General features: G+C 51.8%; 2 protein-coding genes across 2 annotated transcripts in view; one reads left to right on the top strand and one right to left on the bottom strand.

Moving 5' to 3' along the window:
* The first annotated feature begins 2179 nt into the window (after positions 1–2179).
* MPEG1 (macrophage expressed 1) lies at positions 2180–6326 on the top strand. Its single transcript, XM_004714998.2, has one exon. It carries the CDS (start codon positions 2215–2217, stop codon positions 4366–4368), a length of 2154 nt encoding a protein of 717 aa, XP_004715055.1. The 5' UTR covers positions 2180–2214; the 3' UTR covers positions 4369–6326.
* Positions 6327–7494: 1168 nt separating this feature from the next.
* Positions 7495–12975, bottom strand: part of DTX4 (deltex E3 ubiquitin ligase 4) — a 41793-nt gene continuing 36312 nt past the window's right edge. The window contains exon 8 of the mRNA XM_004714997.2: positions 7495–10953. Within this exon, the coding sequence (XP_004715054.1) occupies positions 10720–10953 (234 nt within the window). The 3' untranslated portion in view covers positions 7495–10719. The remainder of the gene's footprint in view (positions 10954–12975) is intronic.

The following is a 12975-nucleotide window of genomic DNA, read 5'->3' on the forward strand; positions in this document are numbered from 1 at the left end:
CAAACTCAACATTAGCCAAAGACCGATTCCTGTAAGGCAGGATCAGACATGCCTCCACGCTCTTTCCTCCTTTGGCAATTCTGACACCAAGTGTCCTTCCCATGGTACTCCACCCAAAGGACTCAGTTCTAGCTTTGTGGGTCAACAAACCTTGCTTCCACAAATGAGACTCCTATCTGAAGGCACTCGGCTTTACTGGCGCTCCACACTACTCTGGCTCATACTCTGGCTGCCCTGCTGCCAGTCCTCGGTTGCTTCTCCGGTGTCACAGCTTTCTTTCCCTGGATTTAAGAGGTTCCATGTACAGAGATCTTTTGTTTCAAAGTACCCCTCCATCCTAGTTTTCCTCTCTTGATCATCGTGAGATCCCTCCATGCTGGCTTCTGAAATGACTCATTTTACACCCAGCAGGATAATGTGGGCAATTGACCAATCCCTCCATTGGAGTTCCAAGTTTTTGCAATCATTCTCAGCCATATTACTAATCACTCATCACTACATGACACATCCTGTCAGCATCTTCCTCTATCTTTTCTTTCCCAGACCCATCATCAGGAAAAAAGGAAAAATACCCAGTCTGCATGGGCTCACCAGTGGTGTGGTGGGCATGGCAAAGACCACGGCTAAATGAGTCATATCAAGTAAGTTGCGGCATCGCACTCATATACTGGCAAAACACTGGGAAGTGAACGAAGAAGACCGAGGGGTTGATGCCGTCAAACTGAGCTGTCAAAGTATGTAATGAATATACTGCAGACTGCCATCCGAACACATAAAGCCATCTTAGAAGAAATACAACCAGCATGTTCCTTAAAAACAAAGATGGTGAGATTTCTGTTTACTCACGACGGGCACAACATCGGGAAAGACTGGCCACTAGTAAAGGACATCATCTTTAGTAAGATAGAATGTTAGTCCACTAACATGCTATTGAATGTTGAGGGTTTGGTTGACCATGGGTTCAGGCATATAGGAGATCGTTACGATGGAACAAGACCAGGCAACCCTGTGTTCTGTTATACTTAAGATTGTCATGAGTCATTGCCAACACCATGGTGACCAACAACAACAATAAATATATAACAAATGAAATTTTGCTTTGGAAAAGAAAGAGTAATGCAGAGCCAATGAAAAAGTAAAGGTTCAATAGTACAATGGGGCCACAAAATTCATGAACAAATCCTATTACCTTTTAATTCCATTTCCCACAAGCTTTTTGAAAGTCCTCATGCGTGCCAAGGTGTTGCCCGACCACACACATGGGAGGTGTGCATGCTTACATATACAAACAAGATGTATATAAACCTTGGATCATTAGCTACAGTCAGCTTGCTTCTGAGACTTTGAAATATAGTCTATATTGTAGATGTTTCTCATCGCTTAACCGTTTCTGAAAGGAAACCATGACACAGAGCGGGTCCCTCCTGTCCTTACTTTGGATGTTAGGTCACGGCAGTCTGAGGCTTTGCTGAGGCATAGTACCTAGAATCCTCCTCTGACCCTCTTGGCTGTGTGCCAGTTAGCACCATCTCTCAAGTCATAGTGACTAGGAATTACTCTCATGAAATCCCCAAGGCCTCCTGTTCAAGCATTTCACTCATTTCTTATGTGTGAACACCTTCATTCTCAGGTGAATGAGAAGTTTAGGGCTTGGTCTAAACCTCGAGCTAATGTGGGTAAGGCTAATGTCTCAGCAAGGTTGAGGTTGCCCTTCACCTCTGCATTGCCAGTAGAAGGGAACTGGCAGTTGAGTTCCAGGAGAGACAGAAAGGGAAATTAGAGCATCAAGTCCATGAGAATCAGGAAATAACGGAGTGCCAAGGGATAGGAGCCAGAGAGAAGGGTTGGTTTAGCTGGTTGAAGCCAGAAAGCCCTGTGGAGGAAGCAGTCACCTGTGTGGGAGTACTTCTGTGACTGCGAACTTCTGCTGCAGAGTGATGGGAGGTAGGGAAGGGGCAGAGGGCCGTTAGAGCAGTCCAGGCCTTTGTGTGTCGAATATAGCATGAGTTCTTCCCAGTCCTGGTGAAACTTCATATTCCAACCCACTCTGGCTTCCCCATTTCGCAATTAGACAAGCTGCAAAGAGGAACTGGTGGTTTTAGGAGAAGTTGTGAATTTTCTGTTTCAGCAGCTGCTTTCTTTCCCGTTGTTCAGTTTGCACCAAGCTCTCTGGCTGCCGCTTAGGGCTGGTGTGTGGTCTGGGCTGTCTGAGCCATGAACAGCTTCAGGGCTGCCTTCTTCTTCTGGGTGGCGGCCATTTGGGCTAAAGGAGACACACCTGAGGGAGAGGCAGATAAGGCTGGATTTCAAAAATGTAAGAAGGCCTTGAATTTGCCAGTTCTGGAAGTCTTACCCGGAGGAGGCTGGGATAATCTGCGGAACGTGGACATGGGACGGGTGATGGGCTTGACATACTTCAACTGCAGGACCACAGAGGATGGGCAGTACATCATTCCTGATGAAATCTTCACCGTTCCCCAGAAACAGAGCCACCTGGAGATGAACTCAGAAATCCTGGACTCCTGGATGAATTACCAGAGCAGCACCTCCTTCTCCATCAACACAGAGCTCAGCCTTTTCTCCAAAGTCAATGGCAAGTTCTCCTCTGAGTTCCAGAGAATGAAAACCCTTCAGGTGAAGGATCAAGCTATCACTACCCGGGTTCAGGTCCGAAACCTGGTCTACACAGCCAAAATCAACCCCACTTTAGAACTCAGCACGGGATTTCGGAAGGAGCTCATGGACATCTCTGACCGTCTCGAGAGCAACCAGACTCGGATGGCCACCTACTTGGCAGAGCTCCTGGTCCTCAACTACGGCACCCATGTCATCACCAGTGTGGATGCTGGTGCCGCTCTCATCCAAGAGGACCACATCAGATCCTCCTTCCTACAGGACACCCAGAGCAGCCACAGTGTTTTGACTTCATCTGCTGGAATTGCCTTCCAAAATATCATCAACTTCAAATTTGAGGAGAAGTACACCTCGCAGAGCGCCCTCACCAAAAGCTACCTCTCGAACAGAACCAACTCCAGGGTGCAAAGTGTTGGGGGTATTCCTTTCTTCCCAGGCATCACCCTCGAGGCCTGGCAGCAGGGCATTGCCAACCACCTGGTGGCTTTAGACCGTGCTGGCCTGCCTCTGCATTTCTTCATCAACCCCACCATGCTGCCTGGATTGCCAGGCCCCTTGGTGAAGAAGTTGTCCAAGACAGTGGAAATGGCCATGAGGCGCTATTACGCTTTTAATACCTACCCCGGATGCACTGATGTCAATTCACCCAACTTCAATTTCCAGGCCAACACGGACGATGGCTCTTGTGAAGGGAAGATGACCAACTTCACCTTTGGTGGGGTTTATCAGGAATGTACCCAGCTGTCTGGGACCGAGATGGTCCTCCTCTGCCAAAACCTGGAGCAGAAGAATCCACTCACTGGAGACTTCTCCTGTCCCTCGGGCTACACACCCATCCACCTTCTGTCCCAGATCCACGAGGAGGGGTACAATCAGCTGGAGTGCCAGAGAAAGTGCACCCTCTTCGTCTTCTGCAAGCGCGTGTGCGAAGATGTATTTCGGGTGGCAAAGGCTGAATTTAAGGCTTTTTGGTGTGCAGCAGAAGGTCAAGTTCCCCCATACTCAGGACTGCTTTTCGGGGGCCTCTTCAGCACTAAGAGCATTAACCCTTTGACAAATTCACAGTCCTGCCCGGCTGGCTATTTCCCACTGAAGCTCTTTGAAGGCCTCAAGGTATGTGCTTCTCAGGACTATGAGTTGGGGTTCAGGTTTTCTGTGCCCTTTGGTGGGTTTTTCAGCTGCGTGGTTGGAAACCCCCTGGTGGATCCTGCTACCACCAAAGATTTAGGGGCACCTTCGCTGAAAAAGTGTCCTGGGGGCTTCAGCCAACACCTCGCCCTCATCAGTGATGGATGCCAAGTGTCCTACTGTGTTAAGGCTGGGCTCTTCACGGGAGGGTCCCTGCCTCCAGCCAGGCTCCCCCCCTATACCCGGCCACCCATCATGAGTCAGGCTGCCACCAATACTGTCATGGTGACCAACACGGAGACAAAGAGCTCCTGGATTAAAGACTACGAGACCCACCAGTGGAGACTGGGAGAGCCGCTGGAGCTTCGCAGGGCCCTGAAGGTCATCCACGGGGACGAGGCTGGCCTGTCAGGTGGAGCAGCAGCTGGAGTCACCGTGGGGGTCACCACCATCCTGGCAGCTGCTATTGCCCTGGCCATCTATGGCACCCGGAAGTATAAGAAGAGGGAGTACGAGGCCCTTGGGGATGAGAAGCAGAGCTTGGCTCAAGGCAAGGTTGAGACGGGGGATGATCCTCACCAGGAACCGGAGCAGAATCCAGTCTAGACCACTCTCATCTCGCCCTGGGGCTGCCAGCATGTCTCTCATCCTTCCCCTCTCCACTTCTGCTTTCCCAGTGATCCAAGTGGCAGGAGCTCCGGCAGGCAGGTAGAACTTTGTGACTTCTGCTTTAGACCATCCGGGCCAGGTTATTCATGGAGCTGTCTGGACATGAGTGAGGGAGCAGATGGGACTGTCTGAGTAGTACACGTGACGGGGTGTCTTTTCAGTGTGTGCGCTGCCAATTTTGGCCACCCGAATGGACTTGTGTAAAACGAGAGGGAGAATGTTGGCGATTTAGTTAGGAGGCTGCTCATGTTGTCTAAGGTCTGCAGTGCTTTTTTGATTCATGAGCTGTAAGAATTTCTGCCTTCCAGTTTTACCCTCCCCCTGGTCTGTTTTGGGATTTCATGTTCCTGGAGGTTGACAGAGGTCCCCAAAGACACAGAAAGAAACTCCTATCTGAACCCAATTTTTTTTTTTAGCTTTGAGGGTTTCATGTTGCCAGAACATGTCATCCCCTCTGGGCCATAGGCTTCCCATACGGAAACAGGATGTCTCCATAGGGGAGGCCGCTGGGACTTGGGTCAGACTGCTGCAACTCCTATCCAGAGTCAAGTCTTCAGAAGGTGCTTGACCTGATGAACTTCTATTGGTGAGCCCAGGGGGAATGGATGTTAGGAGATAAGGAGTAAATGAGTCACGGGTCATAACTGAACGGATTCTGATGTTTAGAAGAAATTGAAACTCTTACCCACCATCAAGTCTCTGATTTCTTCTCCTTAAATCATCATAATCAGGGCACCGTAGAGGGGCTGTCGATTTGGATATATGGAGAATTATAGTTTCATGTTCTTTGCTACTGATGATAACCTTCCTCCTCCTTGAATGATCCTTTTCCATCCTGCCCTCCCACCACACCAACATGCACACACATATACCTCACACGCACTCACACATAACCTTGCATGCGTACAGGTACACTAACACACACCTTACATGCCCTCCCACACCAACATGTACATACACACACTCACCACATGCACTCATACATTATCCTAAATGCACACAGCACACACACTCACACACACACTCACCACATACACTCATACATTATCCTAAATGCACACAGCACACACACTCACACACACACTCACCACATGCACTCATACATTATCCTAAATGCATACAGCACACACATTCACACACACACACCATATACACTCATACATTATCCTAAATGCATATAGCACACACACTCACACATACACACACACCCCCCATATTCCACCAAGCCTGAATTTTTCTAGGGAGGTGAAGGACAAAGGGCAGAACTCAGAATAAGTCCCCTTTTAGCACTGGTTCTTCTGTAAATCAACAGAGCAGAAAGCACCCCTATACTTCCTGTGTTGGTTCCCAACATAAAGGGGGCCCCTGGCATGATCAAACCCACTCGTTTAGATGACACGAGAAAGGCATCCGGCACCACTTGTACTTTTTCTCATTCCAGGATGGGGCATCTAGCAGGAGGCATGCCTGACAGCCAGCAAGGTTGTGGGCTTGACCCTGTTCCACACCCATCTCACTTCAATGTCACCGCCCACGTGAATCTAGTCATGTGCTTCCCCACATCCAAAGATCTAAAGGAGGTGTTTATGCTCCAAATCAAATGTCAGTCCTCAATTGTCTTTTGCCTAAATAAAAAAAAAAAATGCTCTCTCCTCATTCATGGTCACAATCAAGTGTCTGGGTTTACAATAGCCTCTTCTCCAGAGAGCTTGAAGCATGCCAGCCTGTGAAAAAAATGACTTCGAGGATGTCTGCGCACCCGGAAGGAGAAGTGGTTTGGAGCTCTGCTCTGCTGACTGCCCAGCCAGGAACACTGTGCTTAAACCACCTTTTGACTTAACCCTGCTACTTCTAGAGCTTTTGAGAAATGCATTAAAACTGATCTCCTAAACCGCTGGGTGTCTTGTGGGTACGTTTCAGCCAAGCTAACCATTTTCCCAAGAGTGCTTTGAAGATCAGCGAGTCCGACAAATTACAGGCAAAGGCTTCCAGACGTTGACAGCCCCTTGAAAGGAAATGTTCTCCAGAAACATACATTTGTACTAAAAAAAAAAAGTATGTAAATATGAATTAAAATGGGTGCTTCAGAAACATTCTGTTCAACCACTCATGCCTGTGAATTCAGAAGTGGGACTGCAGGCTCCAGTCATGAACGAATCCCAGCGTGGAAGAGCCTGGTCTCTGCTTCCAGCCCGGGAGCTGACGGCAGCTTCTTGCTCTCCTAACCAGTGGTCTCAGGTAAGGGCCGTCTGTGGACTTTCAGGAAAGCCACACTCCGCAAACAGAAATGGGAACGATGTGGAGGACAGGGTGGGTTTGCAGTCACACGATGTGCTATTGAAAGTGGCCGGGAGGTGCAAAAGATGGTCTTGGTGAAAAATATGGAATACCCCCTGAACTGTCAGAATCTGAGTTCTGCGGTCATGGCTGGGTAGGCAGCGGCTGGGTAGGCAGCGTGGAATGGCTCAAAGTCAGCAGTTCAACCCCACCAGCTGCTCGGAGGGGACTGTCTGCTCCTGGGAAGATTTAGCAAACCTTGACAACTGCAGGCAGGGTGGGTCAGAACGGGCTTGCTGGCAGTGATTTTGGTTTTTGTTTTGCCACAAGATGATAAGGGCAGGTGTAGTTGGGGCGCTGGTGGTCTCTTTAGCATTGAGATGATGCACACTAAACTTTTATTTGAAAACAGCCACCACCTGTTAACCAGGGAAGCACACATACACTACATTATAGTTGGGTGAGGAGATCCTTAAGATGTGCATGTCACCATTTCAGTCTACCTCCCCCACCCCACTTCCCACCCCCAATCCCGATAAGTATTGTCCCCCACCCCTGCACCCTGTGGTTTGTTTCCTAGAGGAACAAGGAGTCAAGCCAGGTGCCCCAGTCAAATGTGTGGCGAAGAAAGATGTTTTAAAAAAAGGAGAGGGGACTCTCCCTCTAATCAGCACAAGAGCTTGCGGTCGCTGACGGACCACGGAGCTCAGCCCCAGGCCTCAGAGGCAGGTGCTCGGCCAAGTTCCAAAAAGCAGAAGAAGGTTTAACTAATCACCAGCACAGATCTGTGGTCGTTCACTTGCCCATTTATTGTTCTGCACATACACCTCATGAGCACCAGGTGGCGATGTCCCCTCACAGAGCAACACCAAGGACTTCAAAATTCACCAGTTAACAGACAGAACAAGGGTACATCAGGACATTCACCTGCCCTCTCCCAAACCCCCACCCCAACTCAAATGCTAACGACCACAGACCACCGGGAAAGGGGGCCACAGGGCGGCGGCCCTTGCTTGTACCACACACCGGGGCCCTTCTGCAACCAGAGGTCTGCTGTCCCAACCCTTTCATGCGCAAGTCAGTGCCATGCCACTACGGACGAGCACTCTGGACCAAGTTTAAAAAACGAAACAAAACAAAACCCACAGAGAAGTCCAAATTGTACAAAACGGGGAGGAGGATGAAAACACAAAGGCACAGGCAACCACACGGACACAATTCCCCTTCCAAGGGATGAGCTTTCTGAGAAGGTTTGTCTCCAAGCCCACGGGTCATCCAGCTCACGAGAGTTTGGAAGGGAGAAAGGAGGCTGCTGGTGCTAAGACGATGGACGGAAAGGCGTGGAATTCCCTGCCTGGGCCAAGGGAACACTGCACGGGAAAGTGTCCCGGGGTCAAGGTAGAGGGCGCATCGCAGGTCCCCACGGAACCAGAGACTGTACCGTTCAGGGTGGGTGCAAGAGAGGGCGCAGGAGTACTGCCCCCCATGTGGGCTGGCACAGTGCTATAAGGAAATTCCGACTTCCCTTCTGGCCAGAAGGTTCCGCAAGCCCAGTGTGGGGAGGAGGTAGCCTCTACTGACCATTGGAGGAGGAGGGGGGTGGAGGAGGAGGGAGGGAAGAGGTGGAGGAGAAGCGAGGCATAGTCTCAATCTAAGGGAAAGGCTTGTAAGTATGAAGACTAATTCTCCTATACAGACTCCCTGACACATCCCCGGTCCATCCTTCTCTTCTGGACCATTTCCTCCTCCATCTCTACCTTCCGACCCGGGAAATCACGTGGCCCCTTGGCACCCCTCCCCCATTCTGCAAGCAGGCCTTCCTTTCATTCGCTCTCTCTCGCTGCCTCCGTTGTAGTTGTTTTGGTTGTTTGATTTTTTTGACCCACGGACACTCCAGGCTGCTCCCTTGACTCTCGGAACCTAAGCCCAGCAGATACTCGGCACGTGCTTAAAAGGCAGAGGCCGTCCGAGGCCTACAAGGAGTCGCAAAGGAATCGCTTGGCTCCCCGGGTACACGGTAAAGAGCACGGAGTGTGCCCAGAAACACCACCGGGGTGTCTCGCTCCCTTCATCCAGGTGTCTTCTGCCGGCCCTGCTCGGGCGGGAAACTGCCCCGTGGTGCAGGGAGCTGGGGCCAGCCTCCTGCTCTGCTGGTGAGAGATCTAACTGACCACAGAGTGGCAGGAAAATCCAACTCAGATGGCAGACAGCGCCTCGGGGTCACCAGGGTCACGTCCCCGTGGCCATTCGTGGAGGGAAAATGGTTCCGGCACCAGCTCGAGCAAGGCACTGGGGGACACCAGGGGCATCCACAGGGCCCACCAGGGTCAAAGTGGCTGCAGGCTAAGAGCAAGCAGCTACGAGGCTGGCTTTCCAGAATGCTAGGCCTCCAGGTCTAACTTCAGTACCACGCTTGTAGGCTCTTATGTTTTGATTTCTCTAGCATCAGAAACCTCCCCAATATTATGAAATATATATATGCATATATATATATATACGTCAAACCCCCAAAACATGAGGTATCTAAATTCAAATCGGTATCCAGAGGAATAGTCCCCCAAACACATAGTTCAGTAAACCCACTTTCAAAGGGGAAACTGGATTTTCCTTCTTAATCCCATTCCTCTCCTCCCTGCCCCGCAATTCATTTCTTTCTAGGAGCCAAAAAGGCAGGAGGAATCGCTGGCAGGGGACAGAGGAGATCGTGGGGCACAACCCAGATGCAGGCTGGTCCAGACCATCGTGGGGCCCCAATCATGACAGGAAGGAGCTCAAGAGGCTCTCTCCACACACGAGGCTAATATGTGAGAGATGAGGGGGCCAGTATCACCTCTGGGCTCTGATTTGCCATTTAGCAGGGAGACAGACAGAAGCCTTCACAGAGGCAAGACAGATGGAGACTGGCTCTGACCCAGTCTTGAGACAGAAAAGGGGATCAGCAGAGTGGGCATCTCATCACATCTCCCCAAGCACAGTGCTGTCTCCAGCAGGATGTGTATGAGCTCTGGGATGGACTGGCCACGGGAGAAGAAAGCCAAGAGACCACAGCCTGGCTGTTTGATCCCCACCCGAACCCGGAGTCTGTGCACACACATATGCACACACATACATAGATGCACACACTGGTGGCACAGAGCCTACTGTCAGCTCTATTCACAGTGACTTGATGAAACTAATGGAATCTTTGACCTGGTCTGAGGTGAGCTGGAAGAAGGCTCTGGGCTCCTCCCCACCAAGGACAGGTCAGATGCTCAGTAGGATGCAGGCTCTGGTCTGATCAGAGGGGGCTGGAATCAGCATCGTTGGATGCCAGCCCCGAGCGGAACCCCAGAGTCCATCCATCCATATGACAAGGCCAGACTCCTCTTTGGGCAGGTGGGAGGTGTGAGGAGGAGGGGAGGGACCTGAGGCACCCAGGGCTAGCCTGAGAGCAGGGCCTCCCTGACCCTCTCGGCAAGAAATGCTCCCTCCCCCTACTCTCAGGCACCTGGTTTCTGGCATCAGTCACAGCAGTTTGGCCGTTCATCCCTTTGCCCCCCAACCTTGCACAGTCAGCGCTCCCTGCCTCCAGAAGAGGAGAGAATATAGCACAGACCCCACTCTCAAAGCAGAGGGGAAGCAGTGCTGAGGCCAGCGACCTCAGCTTCACAAGGCCAGGGTGTGGAGTGCCCGTGCACCATCCATACTCTAAGCGTGCTGACCAAGCCCCCTACTCAGGGGTGGAGGTGGAGGGGTTCTTGCCTACCCAGCACCGGAAACCCCATGGTAACAGACTGAGGAGGGCCCTCATCCCATGTTCCCCCTTGGGGTTGGATGAGGTGTATGAATGATGTTGCCTTATTCCTGCTGGGTTCCCCCTGTGGCTGGAAGGGAGGCGCGGGAGGGACGGAGACAGGACAGGAGGGGAGGGGAGGGCGTCTGGAGGGCACGGCACCAACTTCTACCTCGACTCTCCCCACTTTCTGCCCTGTGGCCCCCATGGGTCCATTCCATCCCGAAGCCCCTCCCCCCTCAGTCCTTCTCCTGGGCAGCACTGTCTTCAGAGATGCCCTGGGCGGCCAGTTCGGATAACACGTTATCCAGGTAATTGGCATCTGGGTAGCCATGGCCAGTGAGATTAGAGCCGAACTCTGTCTTGTGGTGGACTTCGTTCCAGATGACCGTGTCTGATTCCCCCGTGGTGCTGGAGGTGCCGATGGCAAAGATGAGGCGCCGGTCCCAGGCCACCAGCAGCAGCTTCAGAACCTACAACAGCCAAGGCAGGAGACCAATGAGGGGCTTGCGGGGTTTGCCAGCTGACCCGGGCTCCAGTACTAACTCGCCTTCCCAAGACCCACTCCTTCTGGCATCTTGATCTCTACGCAGCACAGTGGAATGGAGAGATATGCTTACAGGCCTATAGGTGGAGCCTGGAGCCTGTTGTCAGCTAAGCATGTCACCTTGGACAGGTGATTTCCTCCTTCATAAACTGGCAATAGGACAGCCCCGCCCCTAAAGGCCGTGGGCTATTTTAAGGAGCAGCACTTTTGAAGCCACGGCAGGCACACCCAAATCCCAAACCAAACTCACTGCCACGAGTCCATTCCGATTCCCTGTACCCCACGGTGCCATGAATGTGAGGTTCTGCCCTGTGGCGCCCCTGCGTGTTGGAGGAGCACTGTGCTGGGGGGGAGGGGGGTACTCACTGGCTGGGTCCCCACTTTATGGAAGAGGATCTCCAGGCCCAAGCAGCACCACTGTGTTTAGGTTCCCAATCAGATTTTCAGGGGAAAACAATGACTCCGTGCCCTCCTGGACACTACAAACCTTGATACTCTACCCTGTAATCCAGGCCAATATATAGGTATCTGCTTTTATGTCAGAAGCCCTCTGGTGGCACAGTGGCTAAGCACAGGGCTGCTAACCACAAGGTCAGCAGTTTGAAGCCACCGGCCACTCCTCGGGAGGAAGACATGGCTCTCCACTCATTGACTCGCTGGTTTGTTTTTGTCTTTCTAAATCTGCTTTTGAAGCCCCTCTGGGTCATGCTGGGCTAGGTGTTCTGGCAGAAGAGGGGTTACACATTGGGCAGCTAATCACAAGGTCTGCAGTTCAACACCACCCAGAGCTCCCAGGGAGAAAGACAGGACTTTCTACTCCTATAAACAGTCACAGCTTCGGAAACCTACAGGGGCGGTTCAACCTGTGGCTATGAATTGGCACGATTCGATGACAGTGAGTTTGGCTTAGTTTGCCTTCTGGATCATTCTAGTGCACCCCCACAAACACAAAAAGTGGGGGGGCAGTATCTCCCACTTCGGGAAACAGTGCTCCAATTCTGGTGTACTGATTATAATGGTCAGCAGTTGGAAACTACCAGCAGCGCTGAGGGAGAAAAGACTGGCCTTTCTACTCCAGTAAACAGTGACAGTCTCGGAAAACCCACTGGGGGTTGCTGTGCATCCTCATTGACCTGATGGCAGAGAGAGAGAGAGAGAGAGAGAGAGAGCTCTGAAAGAGAGGAGTCATTGCTGGCCGTACTGTGGCGAAGCAAAAACCCATATGCTCCATTTTGCTCACTGTGGGCTGCTGTGTGGATTCTGACCGACACACGGTGGAAAAGAGCGCCCCTGTGGGGGTACGTAGGCTGTCACCTTGAAGGGAAAGAGCCTGGTGGCGCAGTGCTTGAAGCACCCGGCTGTTAACCGAAAGCTCAATGGTCTGAACCCATCAACTGCTCGGCAGGAGAACGAGACAACACGTGCTCCTGTACAGCTTCACCGCCCTGGAAAGGCTATGGGGGCGGTTCTGCCCTGTCCTACAGGGTCGTAAAAGTTGGGACACACTTGAGGGTCATGGGTTCATCGTCAAGGGCACAGATCCCCTGCGGTGGGTTTAAACTGCCAGCCTGGGGTTGAGCGCTGAGTGCTTCACCGCTGTGCTACTCACCACGCCGAGCTCACTGCCACCGCATCAGTGCTGACTCTCAGTGACCCACAGGGCAGGGCGGAACTGCCACTGTGGGTTTCCAAAACCGAAACTCTTTACGGGAGAAGAAAGCCTTGTCTTGCTACCACTCAGAACCACAGGTGGTTTCAAACTGCTAACCTTACAGGTGGCCCAATGCGCCACAACCCCTGTGCTACCAGGGCTCCTCCCTGGACCACTAAGACTCTAAAACTCTCCTTCCACCCTCCACCCAAGAAGCTCCCAGTCCAATGCAGTGGAGTCAACACACAGCCAGATACCGTGTGCACCTGGAGCTCCAGGTGGCCCTACTCTCTGGGA

Source organism: Echinops telfairi, unplaced genomic scaffold, assembly GCF_000313985.2.
Source record: "Echinops telfairi isolate 266 unplaced genomic scaffold, ASM31398v2 ScPeMD7_7416;HRSCAF=8454, whole genome shotgun sequence".
NCBI lineage: Eukaryota > Metazoa > Chordata > Mammalia > Afrosoricida > Tenrecidae > Echinops > Echinops telfairi.